Here is a 24,354-nt window from a genome sequence, read left to right as displayed (position 1 = left end):
GACTCAGCGATACACTCCGCCAACTTCCCCCCATGGGGTCCCTTCTTCAGTGGCTCACTCGGGCCCCCCATTGACTAGATTCTCTTGCACAATTCAATTCTTTCTCTGCTCCAGTATAGCAAATGCCCAGCTTGGGTTTATGCTCAACCCACCCCTTCACATAAGCACACGACCAACAGCAACTACCAGGGAAGAGCACGAAGCCAGATGTCACGCATCTCAGCCTGGCACCGATCTCGGCACGCGGCTTTCTCTCTGTACGTCTGTTCTCTGAGTTTTCTCCTCTTCTTATAGACACCAGCTATTGGATTAAGTCCCACCCTAACTGAGAATGACCTTATTTTAACTCAATTATATCTGCAAACAGCCTTATGTGCAAATGAGGTCACATTCACAGGGCCCGGGAGTTAGGACTTCAGCACATCTTTTGGGGGAAAGATCTGACCCACAGCAAATGGCCTTGGCTAGTTGACCTCTGAGATCCTGTGGCAGGTTTCCAGTTTGCGTGACTGGGTGGACTGTAATACCGCCACCGCAGAAAGGGACAGAGGAAGCTCAGCATTCACCCATGTCTTTGTAGGGGGAGAGACACAGAGCAGCCCTCGGGGCAAGGCCACGTGACAGCGGGGGCAGAGACTGGAGGCCACATCCACAAGCCACGGACACCAGGAACTGTGGGCCACCACCGGAAGCTGGATGAGGCAAGGAAGGACCTTCCCCAACAGTTTTCGGAGGAGCGCGGCCCTGTCCACACCATGACTTAGGGCTTCTGGCCTTCAGACTGTGCAAGAATGTTTTTCGGGGCTTCTAAGCCATTCAGTTTGTGCCCCTTTGCCACTGCAGCCCTCAGACAAACAGGCCCCAGGTGGGTAAAGGGGTTGGTCAAGGACACGTGGCTGTGTAACTTTTGTTTGAAGAGTAATCTCCTGCTCTGGTCAAAGGAGAAGAAAATCTCCAACTAACTTAAGGAGCTGGAAGGGCTCCGGGAATGCAGAGAAAAGCACACCCCAGGGAGTCCAGTCTGCTGACTGCCCAGCACGCCCACCCCATGGCACTCCTCGCAGAGCACGCTCTCCCTTTGGAGGCCCAGGCCTGGACCCTGCCTTTGCACGCCGGGGACGGCCAGCTATGCTCTCTGCACTGAGCCTAAGACCTAGTTCGTGGTCCTCAAGTGATTTTCCACAGTCGTCTGGATTATTCTGAATTCTTAGTGGTAGGCACGTGCACGTGAGCATGAGTGTGTGTGGGTGTGAAAGAGAGAGGGAGGGAGGGGCGGGTGGGGAGAGGGAGGGCGGGACCACACGGAGGTCTGTGTGTGCTTTGCACTGGTTAGAGCACTTCCCCCACTTTTCTGTCTCTATTTACTCATTTATTTTAAAGAATCCACGGCAGACTGTGTGATGAACCATCTCCAGGGTGCAGATGGATGGGTAAGAAAAATGATTAAGAAAGAATACAACCATCTGGACAAACTATATCTCAAAGTTACCATGCAATCCATTCTGATTTTGCTTTTTTGAGCAATAAGCAAACATGGCATCAATCATGTTGAGTTTTTGAAGAATAAATTAGTGCAGCAAAGTTTACTCATTTATCTTCCTAAGCTAATTTAAGAGGTTGAAAAATGTTCCAATAAAAACAACATTTGGAAAAGGAAAGCTAAAAATTGCCTTTCTGGCTGCCAACCTTTCATGGCTAAACACCTCAAAAAGCGACATTTTCTGTGACAAATAATATGTGTTGGCTGGATTTTCCTATGTGCTTAGCATGGTGTGAAATTCACCGCCAGTCTGGACGAATGTCTGACACATTGTAGATGCCCATAAATATTAACTGAATAATGAAAAATGGATGGATGGGCGGAAATTAACGGGATCTAGTCTAATCATCTGCTCTGTTAGGGTCAGTAATATCTTATACTCGCACAGAACTTAAAAGATTTGTGTTAGCATATTTATGCATATCTAACAGTTAAATTCTTGAGGTGGAAATCCTCATGGGCATAAATCCGTCTTGAGCAGCCAGCACCTGAGTTCAGATGCCTATTAACTGTAAGGTGGCTCCATATCTATAGTGTCAGAGGTTCCCTCCCTCGGGGTCTGGGAGGGGTGCTCTACTCCCGAGACAGTGACGGGAGCGGCCTGTTCTGGAATATCTGTGACGTGTCCCCCATCCAAGTCACTTGAACCTACGTGGAACATGAAGGAACATGTTAACATACATGATCACAAATGGAAGTCCTGAACAGAGCCTAGAAGGGTGCCCCAGCCTCTGTCAGAGGAGGGAATGAGAGAGGAGGGAGGGGTCCGGGGTGTTAGCCGAACCACGGAGTGTGTCACGGGGGTGATGGGACGTTCTAAAGCTGAACCACCTAATGCTTGCACAACTCTGGGAATGCGCTAAAAAACCCACCGAATCGTGGGACTTAAATGGATGAATTACATGGTATGTGAATTACATCTCAGTAAAGCTGGGAAAGGGAGGGGTGGGAGGAGAAGAGGGTGAGGGGTGGGGGGAGGGGAGAGAGGGGAGGGTGGGGGGCGAGGGAGAGGGGGTGGGGGTCACCCCTGGAAGCCGCCTCTGCAGACCCTAGGTTCTGCATTCCGGGCTCTTTCTGTTCTGCCACGTCACCTCCTAATGACCCAGTGGAGCCTTGTGCTCTTCCTGCCTCCCGGGGGGCGCTCCCTGCATTGGAATTCCCTTCCCACCTGGAAAGGTGCCCCGTCCCGGCGGAGGCAGAGGCAGGCAGCCACCTGGGCAGGGTCAGGGAGGAGCCCCTCACACATGCCCTCCCAGACAGCTGGGGAAGTCTGTGGGCTAAGGAGCCCACCCTTTACTATCCCCCACCCAGGCATAAATGTGGGGTTTGTCCTCTAAAGAAGGCGTAGGAGTTGCCCGAGCTGGGCACACTTACTGGCCGAGGTCTGGGCGCCTCTCGGTGTGGCGCGCCTCTCGGTGTGGCACGTCTCTCCAGAGTGCCCGGTGCCCTGCTGCTCAGGGCAGGACCCTGACCCCGGCGATGACTAAGCCCGCCCCTCGGGCAGCTTCCTGGGACCCAGAGCTTGCACCCTCTTTTCCCTGAGTCACAGAGAACCCCTCCTCCGCCCCTTTCCTCCAGGCCCTGCCCTCCCGGGGGACCCCCCGCCAACGTGACAAACACACAACACGCTATCGGGAGATCTCTCAGGAGCCGCTTGGAAGCAAAGCCTGAGCTCTGCACTCCTGAGTATGAATGGACGTGGCTTCTGGGCTCAGACGTGGGCCAGACTCCTGGGACCTCCGCTAACAATGTGTGGCCTTTGGGCGCGTCTCTGAACCGTTCTGAGCTTCCGTTTCCTTCTCTGAGAGATGGGAGAGCTCCTCCCTGGGTTGGTGATGCTCAGGGAGATGCCCGCACAGGTCAGCCCGGCACCCCCACCCTGGAGTCAGTCCCCAGTGTCACTGCCCTGCAGCTCCTGCAGCCGATGGAGCAGGGGGAGACGGGCAAAGGCAGAAGGGGAGATGCACAGACATCATCTGTCAAAGGCTTTTCCAAAATAAGATGGCCTGTGCCATCTGAAGCCCTTGGCAATCTCGCCCAACCTGAGGGATCCGGCCATCTGTAGGAGGTATGACGGTGTGCATGCCCTCGGGGTTCTGCGGACCGTGCACTGCGCCAGCCTGGGCATCCAGGTTGGCTCCTAAATGATTAGAGCAATGCTGGCTTTCTTGCCGTTAGAATAAACATACTTGTTCCCCTTCTCACAGGTCTCATCTTCACCACACAGCACTGAAAACCAGCTTGTTGATCACGTCAAGGGCTTTCTTGTTCCTGCTCTTCAGTAAAATCCCACTGCAGAGTGAAAGAACTCGTGAGCTCATATATGAGCTAAGAGCAAGTCATGGTTTCTGCTCCTGGTGCAAAGTGTGCCAGGAGCAAAGTGTGACTCCGGCCTTGGCGACTGGGGGAAACGGGAGTTTTGGGGAGGACAAAGAGAGGCTCTTTGAGAGGTGGGTAGATGTTAATGCAGCCACTTCAGAAAGGCACTCTCTCCCTTTCCACCCACTCTGAGGGTCTGTTTCCTCCAGTCCCAGTTTCCAGGAAACTGGTACCTTCTCACTTTCTCCATCCAGCTCTGGCCTCGGGAGAATCCCTCAGTGGCCTAGAGAACAAATAGCTCAATGCCCTCCACTCAAATGTGGTTTCAGTAAACATAAATGGTATAAAACACAAGTAATCAAAACCTTAAAACTCCCCAGCTATTTGAAGGCTTTCTTCTGTAGTTCAGATGAACAGCTGTGGCACCCATCAGGCCTGTGCAGCTGACAGGTGGCAGCAGGCTTGACCCAGCCCAGTAAGGTGGGGGTGAGAGTGACGGTGAGGAACAGGGCCCGCCTGGGCACCCCTCGCTGCCATCCTGCCCCCGGACCACACCACCCATCCCTATTCTGCTGAGGAGAAGACAGAGTGGTTAGTACCCCTGATCACACCACAGTATTCGAGACTAAAACATACAACGTGTGTGGAATTTCTCTGAAGAGCATACATGGCTCTATAAAGTCATGGAATAAGAAGGAGCCCATAAACAACATGGTCTCTTCATGCTTCTGACATTTGGCATTTAATCAAACAATAGGTAGCCTGACAGGCTGACAAAACCTCAGCAGAATTAGAAAGTAGGATTAGAAGATAGAACGTTAAAACAGAGGGTGCTGGGAGATGCTGCTTCACCGTAAACTCTCCCCAGTGCCCTGGCTCCCAAGCCACTTGCTGTCACCAGCAGGCGTCATCTCAGATGTGGGGATAGGCACAGTCCCAGCTTCCTGTCACTCCACTTCTTAGAGGCACTCAAAAGCAATTATATTTGCTACTCAGTCATGTCCTCCAAGGAGCCCAGCTGGGCTATTCAGTAGGGACAGTGGACAGTCTGGAGTTTTGCCATTAGGTGTTAGGCAGTAGGAAACTGTACCACTTAAATACGGGCTGTATGTATCTGCATGGGGGGCAACATGGCTCTCTTATAGAAGGAACTTGGAATGTTTCTTAAATTTAAGCTTGCGGAAAGCTGAGCCGAGGCGGGCTGCCTTTTGCACAATGAGAGGAGGGCCCCGTTAGACCACGCTCGCTGTACGTGGTCTTCAGGCAGGTCCCTATCTGACCTGGAGGACAAAGGGTGGTGTGGTTTAAGAACACACATGTGGTGTATCTATTACATTCAAGCTATAAGGTGCAGGGAGAAAAGTCAGCGAAACCTCTTTGGTCTGTGCAGCAAACGGGGTTTTCCAAATATGCCCACAGTGTTGTTTCTGAGTTCAAACGCTCTTTCAGAACCTTGACATGCCCCACCCCAGCATGGAGTTTCTCTCTTTGAAACTGGGTGCAGCTCTTTGAGTGGGATGAGCAGAATGCGCGCGGTGCCTCTGTGAGCCCGCGGGGCCCAGTCCCAAGCAAGGAAGCTTTTCCTGGTCCTTCATAGGAAGCTCGCCCGTGGAGCCCGGCCTCCACGCTGCAAGGGAGCCCAAGCCACATGGCGACCACGTGGAGGCCACGTGGAGTTGTTGCAGCCAACAGACCCACTGAGGTCCCAGCTGCCAGCCACTGCCAACCGCCGGGGACCCGAGGCGGCCAGCCCCAGCCTCCACGCTGCCCCAGCTGACAGCGAGTGGCGCAGAGAGGAGCCGGCCTTGCTGAGGCCACTGGGCGGAAGCCGCATGGCAGGCCCGGGCCCTGACTCTGCAGGCACCAGCCCGGCGTCCATCTCTGGACTTTTATTTGTAAGAACGAGTTTGATTTTGTTAAAGCCATTGTTATTTCGGGTTTTTTGACCCCCTGAATCCAGTGCAATCATACCTAATCCATTCAGTTCTGGACAGGGCCCAGAAACATGCATTTTTATTGCCCTCCAGATGTCTTAAAAATAAGCCAGAAACTGAGAACTGGCCCAGCTAAACGCACAGTGTCTGCGTTTCCATGAGTCACTCTGAGGGCGTGGGCTGCCCAGAGCTCCTGGAACGACCACCGCCCGTCCATGCAGCCTGATGACCTGACCTCACAGAACGCTCTACATGCATGTAGGGTGGGGCTGCCCGGTGCCCTGTGCTCCCTGAGGACACTCCTGACTGACAGCTGGGTGTTACCTGAGGACGCCACTGAGGCCCTTCGGGGAGTTGGTTTAAACCAATTTAACTGTGTATGTTGATAATAAAAAAAAAAGACACAACTTCATGATAACAAATATGACCACAGAACAGCTCAGAAAAGCCAGATATTAACCTCCAACAGCCAAGGTAGGGAATGGAAGCAATAAATTAGAAAGCACACAGAACTGAACAGTGCAGAAGAAAAATATTTTTGGAGCAAAAACGATTCGGATTCCACAGCTAATGAGCCAAGCAGGACCAGCTGAAGACACCGAGTCCCAGTCCCCCTCCCTCCCTTCCCTCCCCAGCACCCGGGTGATACTGAGGAGCCCATGGGTGAAGCCTGCCTGCGGAGAAACGTCTTTTTCATGTAAGATTGCAAGCACTCACTCTTGGGCTGCATCCTGGCATCCATCTCCTCCCCCACTGATTACACATGTGTCCGTCTACCCGCCCTGCCGGCCCTTCCGATTTCTAAGGCATCCCTTGGGGCTTTCATACTGATCTTATCAATGTGGGACTTATTTTCGGAGTCAGGCCTGACACGGTCCTGTGCCTCAAAGCTGTGTTTTGCACGAGCATGTTCTGGGGACAGGCTGCAGCTCTGACACTTGTGGGCCACCTGGGGCATTGGGTGCTGATGCAGATGCGAGCAGGAGGGGGCCTTCCCGGAGGACCCCAGTCCGAGGGTTCCTTTGCCCCCTTTAAGTTCACCATCCCGCCCTTTCCCTTTAGGCTGCCTGTCCGTATATCATGGAGGCTGGACCAGGGGTGTGCTCAGGAGGCCTCATGTGGCTGAGCAGTGTGGACAGAACACTCAGTCCTCGTGTTAGGGAACCCAGCAGCCTGTCACAGACTCGCCAATCTGGGTGACACCTGACGAATCAGGACTGTGCCATGCCACCCTGACCTTCCTGCCTCTGCTGCCATGGCTTGGGCGTCGTGCTCTGCCATTAACAGCCAACGTGGCTCCTAGCTGGGCTGGGCCTGTCCAAGGAAGGGCAGTTCTCCTTGAGAAGTGCTGTGTGGCCTGGCACTGAACTTCAGCCGCAGAGAAGCAGAGCAGGTCTCGCTGCAGTAGGTGGAGCAGCTTAAAGCCTGTACTGAGGTGACTCCCGCGTGCGCCTCCGACTCTAGGCTGCCCTCCAAGGCCCCGTATCTTCTCGGTTTTCTGTATCTCACCCTTCCTGGCCACTCACCACCCACACCTGCCTCTCTCTGTTACCTTCTGGAAAATGTCCTCACCTTTGTCTTTAAAACTTTCTGTTGAGCTTTCGTTTCTGTCACATTTTTCATCTAAGGAGTCTTGCTCTGAGCTTCACAGACACGGCCGGGTCGTGTCTCAGGAGGGTGACGTACCGTCTCCCTGGGGTCCCTGATGAGAGGGCTCCCTGTAAGGCTCTCTCCCCCCTGCACGGACTCCGCTTTCCCTGAATGGCCAGCTCCTGTCTGCCGGTTGGATTTCTCTCTTGTGAGATTTCTTCAGACAGACGGTGGCTCCCTCTCCTTGTCGGGCAGCCTCGCCAGGGGGCGGTTCCCAAGGGCACGAGGAGCATCTGCCTGGCCCCCTCGGTCCCCGATGTGGGGAAGGCCCCTCGGCCCCCGCCCCACAGCGAGGCGAGGCTGCCCTGCGTCTGAGAGGAGAGGGTGCCCCCCGCACGATGGGCCCATATCCCTCCGTCCCCGATGTCCCCTCCCTGGGAGCTGCCTCCCCTCTCCAGGGAACACCCGTCCAGCCTTCCAGGGAGTTGGCGAGGGAAGCCCAGGTTCTGATGGCTTCCTGATTTTCAAACTATGCCTGATTTTTCTCCGTATCCCTTCAACCTCCTCCAAAGCCCCAGGCCACGCCGACGCCTTCCCACCAGAGGTGATGTTCCCACTTAGCCCATCAGCACGGAGCCCACAGCCAGCGGGACCAGCACCCCAGGTGGTGGTCCTGCCCGAGCCCCTGCCCTGGGACCAAGGGCCACGGGAGGTCCCAGAGGGAGGCCACGGGCTCTCGGTGTGGCCTCGGCCGCCTGGTGTGGAGCTGTCTTCTGGGCTTCCTTTGCTCTCCAGCTTTCTGAACTGTGCTGCTCATGTTTCCTCTTCTCTGCCCCACGGGTTTATGCCTTAAATCATCCTTTCTGTTGTACTGGCAGTGGCGGTGCTGGTGTGGCTCTGAGTGCCCCTGAGATCAGTTCTGCTCTCCTTAACTGGAACTCTCCGCTCGCTTCTGTTGAGTGGGCTAAGCGCCCAGCACGGTGAGGGGCTCAGGTGGGCAGTAATCCAGGGGACTTGGTGGCGGGGTGCATGCACCCCAGGCTCGGGGGCCGAGAGCCGGAGCAGGACAGGGCGACCCATTTGGGAAGGCGAGGGGGCCTCCCTGGAGAAGCAGCAGCTGAGGGGAGATAAGAATGAGTAAAAACCCATAAAGCTATGAGTCCTGGGGTGGTGTCAGTCGAGAGAGGGCAGGGGGACAAGTCCTCAAGGCACAGAGTGGTTCTGCGGGAGGGCCAGGGGGCGGCGGGGAGAGCGGCCGTGACGGGAAGGCAGTGTAGCTGGACAGTGAGCGAGGCGGTCGGAAGGGCGCCTCGCCTCAGGCTGGAGTCCCCTGCGCCGTCTGGATACAGGACAGAGTGTGGGAGCCCTCGCCCCACGGACACCCGACGGTCGCCCCTCGGCCAGCTGCACGCTGGGGCCACAGTGCAGAGTGGATACAGAGCCTTTCGGCCCCCTTCCGTCTGCCCACCTGCCCCTCATGGTGCCCGGAGCCCGGTGTGTGTCCCCGCCCGTCCCCACTGCCTACAAACCGCAGAACCCCTCCACCTCTTACACCTTTTGTACTTATGTCTGCACCTGCCTCACCACTGGCATTTTATAGAGCGTGACCTTTTGTTTGTGTTTCTACGTGGTCAGAAGTAGAGAATAAGCTTCTTGCGGGCAAAGGTTTATATATTCTGTGCTCTACAGTGCTGGGCACAGGCCAAGAGTAGATATTAATGCATCTACGTCTCTGGGTGGTTAAGCCATTGTATTTTAAAGTCTGAAAATAGTCCAGGGCTATAGAAGCTAGTATTTATCAGGTTCTTTGTTATTACTCTTACTTTAAATATAACACATCTCCAGTGACAGAATTCATACAGCTTCCTCTGTGATAATTGGTCTCTGTGTGTGGTTTCTCACAATCTGGTAATACACAATTTGAAAATAGCAGAGAAAACCTAAACTCCGAAACGCCTCTCACGACTAAAAGCTGTACTTCTCAGCGCCTATCAAACACTGGGGACGAGGCGCAAGGCAGCCGCGCGACCGGCCGCACCGCCTCCAGGGCCGTCGTGTTGGTGCCGCCCCTGGGGCCAGGACAGCAGTGGCCCTCTTCTGAGCATTTCTCTTTCACATTTTTTAACTGACTTTGTGTGAATTTTTATAACATGTCTGTGATGAGCATGCATTATGAGGCTAACAGGAGATAATAAGACAGCACCCGTTCCCATCTATTCACCGAATCCAGTCAGTGTATTTCATAAAGATGGAAACAGACGGGCTAGCCCCACCCTGGAGAGGCCGCTGGGCGCGTGGGCTGGGGCCTGGTGCTCAGCTCTGCAGCATCAGGAACCTGGGGTTTCGCGCCCCTTAGGAGTAGCTGCATCCTAGCCAACCTCGTAAGGAGTGGACGTAACCGAGAAAGGCAATGTATTAATTTTTGATGAGAAATAAAACAGGCCAGTCAAGCAGAATGCCCAGCGAGTGAGTCAGTTTGGATAAGCTGCAGTCAGAAGGCACCTGGACAGCTGGACAGAGGTGAGGGGCTCAGAGGTGGAACTCAAGCAGGGCCGCAGGGGCAGGCAGCTCCAATTGCCCCCATGGGGCTTTTCCTCGGCCAGTGTGGGAGGACTGCCTGCTCTGGGCTGCTCTTATCTGTGGGTCGACCTTTCTGTTCACCTGGTCTTTCTTCAAAAGGGTTCGTTCAGTACAACAGGTCAGATTCCTACTTCCCATAAGCAGTCACGCCCGTTTCCCTCCCCGCACGGAGCTCTCAGCGCCGTCAGCCGCTCCGGCCACCGCTTCACACAGACACGGGCTGTGCCCATGGGGCCGTGGCCCCTGGCCCTCGGAGTTTGCTCACTCTCACAGGACAGGGTTTTCGCCTTTCTCTCCCCGTTCCTGGATGGGTGGGGGATGGTTACTCTTAAGCTCATCCGTGCTTAACACCAATAAGTCTGAATTTTAATGCAAAATCATGAAAATATATTCATGTCACCTGTGTCTTTCCAAAGTCATATGACAAGTCTGACAACGCTTTTGAGCATCTTGAGTACAACGCTTTTTAGCTGTGGTCCCAAACAGGTGGTCCGAGGCCATTAGAGACACAAAGCGTTGTCTAGGTATTTGCTTAGAATGTTTGTATTTACTGTGTAATGATGCACAATGCTGTTTTGATAGAGGTCGATTATTACTTTGGATATCTTCATTTCTTATAAAATCAGGAAAAGAGCACCAATATCAACTCTGGCTCTGACATTTCCTGAGGCCGCTGTTCACAGGGTGCGTGGGCACACGTGCTGAGCAGGGACACCTGTCAGTCACCAAGTCCGGGGGTCACATCATGCTGTCATTGATCATCCCTAACCTCGCAGCTGTTTGGTGACTCATCACCATGTGCTTCGAAGCACACCGACAGCGGGAGGGAAGAAGAACGTTTCAATGGGGCGGCACTCGGCTTATAGGCGGGCGGAGTCTCCTTAGACAGCAGCGCAGTGGAAAGTGAATTCCTGGAGAGCCCTGTGCCTGGAGCCGGGCGACTGTTAGTCGTGGCCAACCACTGGCTGTGTGACCCCGAGCAGGTTATACAACCACATGTCCCATCTCCTTGCCTCTGAAGTGGGGATATGACCTACAGCCCATCACTGTTATGGTATAAAATGAGTGGTGATGAGTAAGAGTCTCAAGCTCAAACACAGAGTAAGTGCTCACTGAACACTGGATGCGCATAAGCATGCCCCTCATGCATTCCCTGATTCATAAGTGAAACGACAAGATAAGGGGATTGACAGAAATTGGGGCCTGCACTGGGGGCTTAAATGACAGGTGCAGGGGAATAAGGAAAGGGTTTCATTTGAAGCTCACAGATGTCAGAAGCACAGAAAGTGGAATGGAAGTGTGGCTCCTGCCTGAGAACCGGGTGTGCGGGAAGGAAGTCCAGGTAAAAAGGGTGGAGGCACAGCGGGCAGAGGCCTGCACGGCACGGGGTTCAGATGCCACGCAGTCAGCAGCAGGGAATTCCCATGGCTTCTGAGGCAGGGAGAGAAGGAAAGAACCTGGGCAGCCCTGGGGGCTGTGTGGGAGGGGGACAGACCAGAGACTGAGGCCGACCTGGCGAAGGACAGTAAGCCAGCCCCTGGGGTACCAGGTCATGGCCTCCGGGCAGGGCGCCCACAGTTGCCTCGGTCCTGGTGGAGAAGCTCTGCTGCCGAGACCACAGACTACCAAGCACATGCTCACGGCAGCCCCATGGTGGGATGTCTGCCCGCCCTTAGGAAGCGCTCCCCTCCATTCACTGTTGGGCCGTTTGTGCAGAGGACTTGGGGGGGAGCTGAGCTTGCTAGCGAAGCCCTGAAGGTCATATCAACCTTTCCCAAGGGCACAGAGGTCCATGTCAGGCCATGACAGAGCGGGTCAGAGCTAAGGTGTGCAGAGATGCAAAGAACCAGCCTTCACATTAGTAGCTGGGACCTGGCTGTCCGAGCTTCTGTGTTTATGAAAAAGGCGAGTTCTCTGCAGAGTTCTGGGGCACCCATGCTCTGCCCACATGGCGCCTTCACCCCTCCTGGTGGATGCAGGAAATGCAGCTACAGGCTCGGCTCAACTTCCAGTCCAGAAAGGCACAGGCACTTGTTCTTGGTGGCTTCTTCTTAATCTGGGCACTGGGCCAGTTAAGACCTTGCCCTGGGTGTCTGCCTGCCAGCGAGGGCCCTGTGCTGCCAAGCCGAGCCCAGGGTGCCGCAGGCCTCGTGGACCACGCACCTGCCATCTGCAGCGAGCACGGTGCTCCCCCCATCCCCAGTGCCGGTGCCCGCCTCGGCCCCAGGACTCCTCAGTGAGGAGACTTACATTCTTTTGTACTTATGCCCACTGTTAGGGACTCCAGAAATACTCGTTGGGCAGATATAGGGCCTGGGTGGGCAGTACTTTGCACACCAATCCCCTTCCAGGGAGGCCCAGCCCTGCCTGCCTGTCTTCTTTGTGGTGTTGTAGTCAAGATATAATAAAGAAGGAGAGGAAAGTCTGAAAAGTTGCTTATGGCCTTTTCCAGCACAAGGAGGGAACCCCAGTGCTGCAGTGCAGGGCCCTGCTGCAGACGCCAGACCACGGTGCCAAGGCCCTGTGTTCTTCTTTCAGTCTTAGGGCAACAGAGAGGCGCAGTGCAGGGCCAAGTCTTTGGGACACGCGTGTGTTTGCCTCCCATCTTTCTTTGATGCTTCCCCCAGGAGGGGCAATTCTCGAAAGGAAATCTCTCCAAGAATTGAGGCATGCTCTGGGGCTGGAGCTTTCTTAACTGCTCCTGAGGTTAGTGCCCAGGGCTGCACGGGAACAGCCTCTTCTGGAAGGTTCTGGTCTATCTCCCACCTCTTATTTCCTATTCCACCCACCGCTTACTTCCCCAGTGGACCCATTGCTCACAGAGTGTTCCACAGAGAGCACGTGGGGACGAGACACGTGCAGAGGGACAGCATGACATTGGAGGGTCCACACTGGACCAGCCCAACTTGTGCCCCGGCACTGGACCCTGTGCTGGCAAGTCGGGCTGGTCACGCACAGGGATGGGCTGCAGGGTGGGACTCAAAACACCAGGCCCTATGGGATGGAAAAGGGGTAGGGTCTAAATAGTAGAGCCACTTTGGATAACATTTCGATTTCTAGGTATTTACTCAAGAGAAATAAAAACGTATCTCCAAGTGAAATTCTTATGTGAACATTCACTGCAGTTTTATCCAAAAAAGCCCAAAGCTGCAAAAAATCCAAATGTCCAATGGCGAATGCAAACCGCGGGGTGCCACGCGATGGCCGGCACCTCGGCAATAAAAAGAATAAACTGAGGACACACACGGCAACGCAGGTGAAACTTGAAAGCGATTATGCTGATGAGAAGCCAGTCATGCAGGATTACCTAAGTATGACTCCACTTGTGGGACATTCTAGAAAAGGCAAAACTGCAGGGATGTATCATTGGTTGCCAGGGACAACCATGGGGGTGGGGGAGGGGCGTGATGGAGTTGGGGAGGTGGAAATGTTCTTCTCTGTCTTGGCTGTAGGGGTGTTTCTGTGCTTGCACCCATTATTCAACACTTGCCCAAAACATCGTTTAAAAAGACTGAGCTTTGTTATGAGTTATGCTACAAGGAGCGTGTAACCACACACATGCTGTGGGGGCCTGCTCGCCTCTCCTGCAGCCTCCCCACCCAATGTCTGGATGGCTGCCTCTCCCTCATCCTTGCATGATGCTTCCTCGGTCAAGGTGACCTTGATCTTCAATCTAAGCCACTGTCATCAGTGCAAATAAGGCAGAGTGGGGCTTTGTGTCCAGCCCTCTGTGGGGACAGTCTGGAGCACAGAGAAGAGAGAAAGGTGACTTAGAAACAAAACAAAATAAACGAGACATCAAGGGACACGTGAGGCCTTTCCATTGTCCATCCTGTGGCTAGCGTGGTCCTGGATACACTGGTGCTCAATTATTCTGTAGCAGGAACAGATGCACAGCACGCGTTGCGAACATCTGGCAGGCTCAGCCATGCAGGGGTGCCAGCCAGACGCATGAGGGCCTCTCTTCAGGGAAAGGCCTGTGAGCAAGAGCGCTGAGCCAAGGACATGGACGCTCCTCCCTGGGGCGCCGACGCGTGGGCCGACTGCAAGTGTTCACATACGTGCCTCTGCCTCTGTGTGTCTCCGTTCCGGCCCTGTGAGTCTTCAGCAGCAGACTGTCTGCAGCACGCAGCCCCCAAAGGTGCAAAGCAAAGTAGGCGACTTCAGGGCTGAGTCCACTAGATGGAGCCCAAGCCCAGCTCTGGTTTGTGCAGGCCGGACACGGGGCACGAATGGGCCCCACCGTGCTCCTTTGTGGGGGGATTGGGTGATGAAAGTGGGGGCTCCCTCGCCTCCTTGGTGCAGACACTGTAGGCACTTTACTGAGAACATGAGATAGATGCCACGGGCACTGCTCACCAGCCACCTGCCCCTGTGTGTCAAGAGGACAAGGAAATGATTGTTTCAGGGAAACTTAAGTCACCTGCTATTTCTCAGCTCCAGCTACAATCCAGGATGTCACTTAGGGTGACAACAGGTGAAGCAGGGCACTAGGCCAGCTGACCCTGGGTCCACACTGAAACCACCTGAGTGACATCTCTGAGGATGGACAGCCCCTCCTAAGGTGCATCCTCAGAGACTCGTGTAGCTGACGGGCAGTGGAAGTGGGGCATGCACGTTCTGGTCAGCACTGCTTAGCTCCTTCATTTCTTCCGACCTCAGCCGGCATCCGTGGACACTCAGTGTGGGGAAGAACTCGAGGGATGTGAGCATGCAGTTTAGGACCAACCAGGAGCCTGACAAAGTGATGCATCCTGTATGTTTTTGCCTCCTTTTCAAACATTTTGTTTGTTGGACAGTTGTTCAGGTATGCCAGAGAATGCTTGAGGATGGCGAAGGATTCAGCGGGAAGGACCGGTTGAAACATGATTCCGTTGCATGTGGCTGATGGCTTTTCTCCTGCTGACTGACCTCGTCCTGCCATTTGAGGCCTTCCCCATGGGACAGAGCAGGTCTGCGGCACAGCCTCTCTGCTTTGTTCCAGTGCATCTACAGGCTCACGCTGGGCAGCAGCCACGAGGTTACAGGCACGGTCCAGCCCCTCCCAGCAAGCCCCCCCAGTACATAGGATGATGGACAGGAATATGTCAGGCAACAAATGCATACTGAAAACATTTCTAAACATTCCATTCAGGAAAATTATATGCCTATGAGGTAACTGGCAATTTAATGCAAGAATGAATTCAGGGTGATATGAGGAGCATGGGGTTCAGGTGACTGGAGGAGGATTTTTAGAGAAGGGGGTTTTGACATTGGGGCTTGGAAGATGGGAAGGATTTGGACCAAAAATGTACCAGGAGCAGAAGTTCTGGTGCACATGGCAGGGTGGTGGACACCAGGGGCACATTCTGTTTAGGAGCAGTGCTTGGACACATCATGTCTGGTTGCTTGCGGAGCAGGACTGGCATGTGCTGGCATCCTAGGCACCTTTCTCCCTTACTGAAGGCATAACTCATGGATGGTGGCATTTTCCCCACAGAGCCCGGGCATAGCTCTAGACTATTTTTAAATTCAGGGCTCCAGGAAGCATTACATTTCATCAGCATTGGCACTGAGGGTGAAATTTATTTTCTGTCTGAATGTAGGGAAATTGTGGGGAAGGGTGATGAATCAGATTTGGCCATACTGCGGGAGATCTTGGTTCCACCATGTATAGAACCTGAAGAGGGTTCTGCACACTAAAGTAGGCACTTAAATGCACCATCTTATTATTCTATAATATTTCACATAACCTCTGCATGAACCCAATGAGTCAGGCATTTGATTTCTATTACATTTATGGAATAATTGTGCCCAGAGAAGCAATGTAACTTTTCCATGATTACAAAGGCAGAAAGGCTGACTGGGAATTTATTCCTAAGTCCATTTGACTCTAAAGTCATGTTCTCTTGGTAGTGCTTGCTCAGAGCTTGTATTCCCGAGAGAGGGAGAAGGGGGACCCAGGAGGCGAAGGGAGTAGAGGGAGAAGCCGGTAAGATCAAGTCCTGCGAGAAGAGCTGTGAGCTGTCCACGGTTCTGAAAACACGAGCCCAGTTAGGCAGGACCCTCCCTCCTCTACGCCACGGAGAGACACATCAAGTGCCTCTTTAAGAACATCTCTTTCTTTACATTTTGGCTTCACATTGGTACTTCCCCAGCGTGTACAAACAATCCTGTTTATGCAACTTCTGGCAGCTGTGGAGGTATCTTGCTCTACAGAGTCATGTAAGGGCCAGCAGCAGGTCCCTGGGGACCCCTGCAAAGAGAATGGCTGGGAGGAGCGGGGAGGCCACGGGGCACGGACTGTAAACTCGCTCCTTTGAACCTTCTCACGAGCCAGGCTCAACTCACGATGGAACACAGACTTCCAAAGATTTAATTAGAGGGACATGGAATACGAACACTTGAAACCTGTCTGCATTTTCCAAGAGAACATCAGCTCCTGCTTATCGCCGTCAGCGTGGTTTCCACACCGACTGGGCTCTCCCACGTTCCACGCTTTCACAACTCCCCCGCAAGCCTTCTGATTGAATCCAGGCTCCTGAGCCTCCCTGTCCTTCAGCCTGCTCCGCACACAACCAGACAACTAATTCAGCCTGCTATTTCCCCCACCCCTCTTCTGTTCAAAGTGCTGGGTGTGTTCTTACTGTAAAGACCCATCACACTGGGTGGTGTGCTCCAGGCCTGTGACAAGACCCACCCGACCCTATCTTTTCCCACACCGAGTCCCCTGTGAACACCCTGCTGCAGCCCAGCCTGGCACCCGTAATTCCAGGAAGATGCTGGCTCAAAGGGCAAATCTGTGTAATGGTATCTCCTCTCTGTTTCCATCTATTTAAAAGGAAACAAAAACGTAGTCACTCTAACGCTCAGCTCAAGCCAGACTTCCTTTATGAGATCCTCTGTGAGATCCCTGAACGCCACCACTCCTTCTTTTGGGTTTAGTATTTAAAATACTCATTTGGGGTACTTAATTATATACCACTATATAATTCTGTGTCTTTCCCTCAAAATCAAAATTCAAAATTTTTCCTTTCAAAATAAACAAGATTTTGAACTCCCTAAGGATAGCAACCATGCTTTCATTGCTCAATACAGCATTCCAGTAAGTACTTGTTGACTTATATCGTCTGTTCTGCTTCCATTAGTGGCACACAAGAATGCCTTCAAATTGCAGTAGGTCAGATTGAGATCAGATAAAAATGAATTTATTGGGCATTGAGAACTGTAGATGGTTGAGGCTACAGACATCTCTTTTAAGGGATAAATTAAAATCCCATGAGCAGTATAATTTTCTGCATGTCAAGGAATAAGCCTCAGGTTTGAAAAATTATTAAAAGGGAATTTTATTATTGCAGGGGTAAATCATTCTTTTGCTTGTGACAAAAAGGAATTGAACTGGTTAGAATGTAAAGTCTGATGACACTTAACTATGAGGCTACAAATATATATTGGGTACATACTACAATATTAGGAAGTAACATTTGCAAATACTGACTAGAAGCAAAATCATTGGCTGAGTGTTTTGCATATATCATTCCACTTAATTCTTACATAATGGGCCTATGAGGTGGGCATTACTATTACCATCTTTGTAAAAGTGTAGAAACTAAGATCTATAGAAGTACAACAACTCTCAAGGTCATACAGCCAAAGTCAGTGGCAGAACTGATTTTGGATTCCAATTCAGGTCTGTGCGACCACAGAGCTTCTGTGCTTAATTCCTGTGTCATGCCGTCAGACCGGGTGCTAGGCACTGTGCTTATGCTTCTAACTTAGATTACCTATTTTCTAAATAAATAATGCTCCTCTGTACCCCAGCCTATAGAGTTAGAGAGTAATTATGGGCAGAGGAATCTGTCTCTGTTTATTATTTTCACAGTACAGACATGACTTCCTAAGTCAACCAGAATTCCAGAGAATACAACTTTTGTACAGTTCTGTTTGGTGCCTGAGAAATACAAGTAAGTAAAGAAAGTCAGGGCAGTCCCAGCCATGCATGTGCCACAGCCTGGCATGTGGACATCTTTGCATATTTCTCGGTTTCTGTTCTGTCACTGCTCTGCACGCCAAACCTCCAGAAGCCAGTGCTAGATAATTAGGGGTTATTCCAAATGTTTCTAAAACTCAATTTCTATTATGGCAAGTTTGATTTTTCTGTAGTCCATATGATTTTTAGAATGATCCTAACATATATGAGAAATTATAATTATACAGAAATATAAATTTTAAAAAAGCACTCAAGCTGAAGGGAAAACTAATTCAAGAAGAAAGTTATGTCAGGAAAATGCCAAGAAATAGCCAAGTCTATGAAAATACTTCTATGAAAACACATGACAGACCCTTAATAGAGAGCATTCAGCCGGCTACAACTGACACTATGGAAGACTGCTTTATTTTGCTGAAATTCTGATACAAAAACTTAGTGAAACACTTTATGTTAAAAACTAGCTTTAACTCTGGCTTAATAAACAAATTTGTATAAAATACATATGTCCTTTAAACACACTTTGTATGAAAATTTAGCATGTGAAAGTCAAATAAACGTACCCTTAGGTTCCAGATCTTTGAATAAATGAAAATTCAGTAGCCTTGGGATTCTTATTATAAATTATAACTCAAACCAGTCGCTCCAGATACAGAGGTCAGAACTGTAGGAGAAAGCCGAAGCACAGCACAGTGGGGGAAAGAGACAGAAAAGGGGGTACACCCTCTCCAAATTCTTCTGCCATAGGCAAAAAGGAGGGAAACCTGAATTCAGAAGGCACAGAAAATTTAACTCTGCTCTTCACTGTGACTGGTTGGGAAGCCTAAATCTAAGGGAAAAAAAATCAAGTTATAAATGACAAATAATCCCAGTCTGCAGACCAAATGGTTCTGGCCTGAAGCGAAGGGTTTAGGGGAGAGTAATGCAAGGGAAGATGAGGGTCTGTGCAAAAGAACAGGTCTGTGTCTTTTGAAGCAGCAAGAAAATCTCTGTAATATCAGCAATGTGAATTCAAATATTTTAACAGACTTCTGTTTTAAAAGAATTGTGCTTTCCTTCTGCCCCAAAGCCCCCATGCCATAAGCCAATGGGCGCTGGGCTCTCTCCTGCCCTCCAGAGCACCTGCACGCCTGACATCGAGCCACCAATGGGCTCCTCTGGAGGCTGATGCTGCAAAGACTAGAGGCCTAAAGGCTCATCCAGTCAGAAATTCACCGTCTCATTAATACAAATAAGATTCTGACAACATGTGAAATTAATTAGCTGATTCATTTCCCATAAACGATCTATGACAAACAGGAAGATAAGGGTGGTGGAGCAATGCCATTTTGGGAGGGGCTCTGTCAGTTCACACGGGACGGGCCAGACTTCCTCGCCCACCAGAGGCTGTTTTCCAGTAAAGGTACAAGAAACCCACTACATCTTTCCAGCCGCTAGGAGACCACTGAAAAGAACTTTGTGTCACTAAAAATCTGGTATTCGCGGCTGTAACATAACTCAAGGGGTTTTCTGATGGCTTGGGGTTTGGGGTCAGCCAGGCTCGGGCTGGGATCTCAGCTCCACTGTAGACCAGCTGTGGGAAGCTGGGCAGACCCAGAAGCCCTCAAAGCCCACCTGTCACGCGGGGACAAGGATGCTCCCCGTGCACGGGGCAGAGCTGGGGTAACAGCGCGTGAACGTCAATCAGTACATGATGGTGACTACCACCGCTGCGATTACTTTAACAGTCCACAGAGCAGCTTGTTGCGTGGGGCCTCTTTATGGGGGAGCATCACGAGCACTGAGCCGGTTTGCAGTGCGTTGGGCAGAGAACCTTGTGCCAGGTTCTCAGAATCTATTTCTCCTAAATTCTGACTGAGGCAGTAAAATATTAACACAGTGGATTAAGCATAAAACGCTTTTTGAGTTTGAGTTTTACAAATTTATATAAGATGGAGTGAAATATCCATCATCCACAATAAATTCTATTGTTCCCAGAAGGGGTAGATAAATCTCAAGGCATAATTACACTTCCGCCTGCTGTGACCTTTGAAGACGCATATCCGCTTGAGAAATAATAGAATAATTCCTCCTTCTATTTGAAATATGCTTTAAATGAAGGATTCCCATGGATACTTAATTTTTACTACATGGGTCCTCTCCCATTTCTTTGGGTTGATTTCGGTGATAGTCCACAGACCCTATTAATCACATTGTGTTGCACATCCACAAGTCTTCCATTTGCCTCAAGTCCAGATGAAAGTATTTGCCCCACGTTTATTCTCTAGGGCTGCGCCCGTGTCCTACGCAGACTCAGTAGGGAGCAGCAGCTGCCGTGAGCCTTCATGCTGGGGCTGATGCTCCCGCATGATGATACTTCCAGCAATTACTGCTGTGTCTTTACATTCAATTGGGAAAATTAGGATCCTCCCCCAAATATTCACAGGAACCTGCACAGCAGGGCCAGAAACACATTCCATTTCTTTGAGCATTTCCTGAGCACCTCACCTTTTCAGAATATCAAAAAAAAAAGCCGTGGAGGGCAGGTGAAGGGGAAGGGTGAGGCGAGGACAGGAGGGTGGGGTGGGGGGCAGACGGAGGCAGAGGAGGAGGGGAGAGAAGAAAGGACAGAAATGAAAATAAAAAGCCATCTCTGCCTCACTTTCCTAGTCCGGCTACCGTTTTCTGTGTGTCTGGTCAACTAATGGCTTCACCAAACATGAGCCCACGTCTTTACTGCCTTGGACTCTAAGGAGCGCTCCTGGTACCACAGCCCCTGCTGTGGGCGCTGTGCCTGCCCAGCGCTGAGAAGCTCACCGGACGCACCTGCTCCCGTGTCTTTCTTCCCGGCCACACTTTGGGTCCCAAACCCTGCACTTCAGGAGACTGGATGAGGTCTGGGCTTCTGCTCCCACCATCAGGTGTACGGCCAGAAGCCCTCCTCCCTGACAGGCTGGCCGATGACCCGGCCCAGGGAGCGTGCTCTGCAGGGCCTGGAGGGTGGGCCTTGGGCCCAGAGCCTGGGCCGTGGAGTTGTTCTGGAAAGGGCTTTGCAATAGGCCCTAAATGGAGAGCAATGACCCCTGATCTTGGCACAGTTAGGGACTCGCAGAGGTCCTTGGGCATCAGGGCACTTCACGTCAAAGTCAGGTGCCTGCTTCCTGCCCTGGATTCTTAAGAATTAGGCAACTAGCCCACGTCCTGCCCTCACTTCACTCTGAAGGTTTCTCATTACGAAACAAGGAAAGGTCAACATACCCATGAGGAATCTTGCTCAGGACATAATATCCAGTGTAGGAGTGTCGATATATCTGAAACAAAGAAAAAACAGTAAGCAGTGAGACAGAGCTGTGACTATGACAGTTTCCAAATTACCGTGAATCCTAAGGACAGAAATAGTTCATCAGGATACCTGGATGCAAAGGCTTTCCTTTAGACACAGGAAGTCAATCTGTTATTTTTGTTTATTTTTCATCTATGTTATTTTCAGCATTTGCACATAGTTTACAGGGCAGCCAGAGGCATGATGTCCTCTCCATGGCTACCTGGCTTGTGATTAAATCAGGGGCACAGATTTCCAGTCAAGTGAAATGCAGTATAGAATGAATGACACTGTGGTCATCAGAGGCTGGCAGATGGTCAGCCAGACCCAAGGGGACAGTGAGACCCAGAGACTGGGGGCGTCCCCTGTAACCCACAGCAACCCCACTGTGCCTCGTCAGGCAGCTGCCATACTAAAGCCATGACTGGCTTAACTGGGCAACTCCTGTCCCTCCGTGCAAGCGATGTGCATCTTCTAGCTTCAGAGAGTGGTCAATAAACTAAGAACTCATTGCAAGAGGTAGCGTGGCTTTCAAAACTAAGGTGACAAAAACCAAAAGTGTTTCCAGACTCCTGTGAACTCCAGACCTCGGATGCCCCTCTCAGACTGTTGAGTGAGGAGATTATTCCCCAGTCTACAAATGCAATGGATGGACTATGAGGGACACCCAGAGGGAATCAACGAGACCAAGGAAGTTCAAGAAATCCTGCAATCTTCATCTCCACCTGTCTGGATAGAGACTCTCACCAGGGTGTGGAATGGGACAGGTCAGCAAGTAGGGCTGAAGGGAGATCTTTCTCTCTCCTCCTGAGAGTTCACACCCTGTGTAGGTAAATGCCCTGTCACTAGCATTTACACTACCTTTCTAAAGACCACAGGTGAGGGCCATGCAGGCCAGGAGGGCAGAACTGATGTGAAGAGTGGAATGCACTGGGTCCACTGATGGAGCGAGTTTGCAAAGAAAATGGGCAGGATCCGCCACTCACCCCTGCCTTGTTTGGGCCTCTGAATTAACTTCTAGGAAATCACAGTGGATCACAGTGGATTATTATTTGGAGAAAAAGGACCTGGACATAAAAATACACAATGGTATGCAAGTTCCAATGATCTTTAGCTTCTAGGTACCCTGAGACTCCTGAGCCAGAATATGGGCCTGGGTGGCCTGCTGGAGGGCAGCGGGTGGCACCTGACTGGGACAGTAGCCCAGACACTGCTTTAGTCATGAAGCAGCAGCCGCTCAGGGACAGAACCGCCGACGGCTCACGGAACTGCCGCAGCGCTCGAACAAGCGGCCCTGAACCTGCCCGTTACTGCTGAGGTGGCGAGTGGTGCCGCTTCCCCAGGAGAAGCAGGGACCGGGTCCTAAGTATGTCGCAGCTTGGGGACGGCCCATCAGAGGGCCCTGCGCTTGGACACAAGCTGGAATGCTTGCTCAGAAGCAGGAGCAGAAGCTGGATGGGTGGGTCTGGTCTCGCCTCTCCAGCTGCGGCATACGGTGCTATGCTAGATGGTGGTCTTAAACTCTCCTTCCAAAATCACCTTTCATCCTATTTTCCGCACTCTATTTTCACGGCAACCCAGGCAAGCAAAAGATTACCTTTTTTTTGTTGATACAGGAAACTGGGATTCAACAAGGGCAGAGAAGGAGGAAGAACAGAGACAGTGGAGGGGAGAGGTGGGGCCCGATTCTCTACCCTTGAGTGCTGGCGCTTAAGTGTCTCAGATGAATAGGATGTGGCAGAAACGATGGTGTTAGACTTCTGAGACCAGGTGATAAAAGATACTGTGGCGTCCTTCATGCTCTTTCAGATCACTAACGCTGGGGGGGGACAGCCACCATGCTGTGAGGACGCTCAGCAGCCCTCTGGAGATGTCCATGTGGCCAGGGAGCAAGGTCCCCCATTCGATCACCAATAGCCAGCAAGGAACTGAGACCTCATGCCGGCAGCCACAGGAGGAAGCTTGGGAGCGGAGCCTTCATCCCCAGTCAAGCCTTCAGATGATGCAGCCCTGGCTGACACCCAGAGGGCAACCTCACGAGACACCGCGAGCCAGAGGCACTCAGACAAGAAGCTCCTGAATTCCAGACCCACAGTAACTGCGATACATAAATGCTGAGTTTTGGGTAGTTTCTTACACAGCAATAGGTAAATAATCTACCTAGAATAAATCCAGAGGAAAAAAAGATGACCATTCAATCAGATGTGGACAGACTTTCTCTGAGTTACTGGGTTCCCTTACAGCGTTCCCTAAAATAGTGTTATCATTGTTAGAGCGTTACCTGCCTATACACTTATGGCAACTTCTAAAACAAATTCCTTATTAAAACAGTGTCAGGACAGAAGAGGTGAGGGGTTGGGAAGGACCACTCACAGACCAGAACCCTTGGAGAAAGCCTTTGAAATTCCGGCAGAGAGCAGGGTGAAGCGCCGGAGATGGTGGTGGCAGTGCCCACAAAGCCGATGGGGCCAGCGCTCACGGGGCACACGCTGTATCAGGCAGGTGCCGTCCTCAGCACACCTGGGCACGCTCACCCCTGGGAGGCAGGTACTAGCATCCCATTTCTAAGGTAGGAGAATCAAGCCTTAAGGAATTTAGGTCAAACCCAAGTAAGACTTGATCTGAGTTCTGTCTCTCTAAAAATGCTGTTTTGGGAATTGCCTGAACGAAGGGCATATCTCCTAACTCCTGAGTCATAAGCTCAAGTTGACCGCTGTTAACTGAAAACCCAGGATACCAACAGAAATAATAAATATGCAAAGTTCCTGGTTAAAGGCCTATTTCTGTAATCCGTCTGGGAACAGTGATTCCAGCTCATTCCCTGGTCGTGCCATCTCCACGCAAACACGTGGACTTCTATCTTTGTATCCCTCTTTAAATATGCCTGAATGGTCCTGAAATTCAGCTCGTGGATACTTTCTGAGTGGGACCAATTAGAACAAAGAAGACCAAGTTAAAATAGCGTTATAAGGACAATGGTAAGAAGGAGAGGAGAGAACACCCGTGTTCAGTTCTGTGTCTGAACTGTCGGGCGAAAGAGCAAGAAAGGATGCCTGGACAAGGAACGCTATAAAACACCTGGAAAAGCAAGTCACTAATGAGAAAGATTCGAATGACAATGAGA

At 51.5% G+C, this 24,354-nt stretch overlaps 1 protein-coding gene across 5 annotated transcripts in view; it reads right to left on the bottom strand.

Moving 5' to 3' along the window:
* The window catches only part of DPP6 (dipeptidyl peptidase like 6), an 839,060-nt gene that overhangs the window by 154,871 nt on the left and 659,835 nt on the right, over positions 1 to 24,354 (bottom strand). For all 5 annotated transcript variants that reach the window (XM_036899605.2, XM_036899607.2, XM_036899604.2 and 2 more), the window contains exon 6: positions 21,167 to 21,219. In XM_036899605.2, the coding sequence (XP_036755500.2) occupies positions 21,167 to 21,219 (53 nt within the window). The remainder of the gene's footprint in view (positions 1 to 21,166; positions 21,220 to 24,354) is intronic.

This window comes from Manis pentadactyla, chromosome 7, assembly GCF_030020395.1.
Source record: "Manis pentadactyla isolate mManPen7 chromosome 7, mManPen7.hap1, whole genome shotgun sequence".
Classification (NCBI taxonomy): Eukaryota; Metazoa; Chordata; class Mammalia; order Pholidota; family Manidae; genus Manis; species Manis pentadactyla.
Note: the sequence above shows the minus strand (reverse complement) of the source record. Positions and strands in the feature narration are given on the sequence as shown.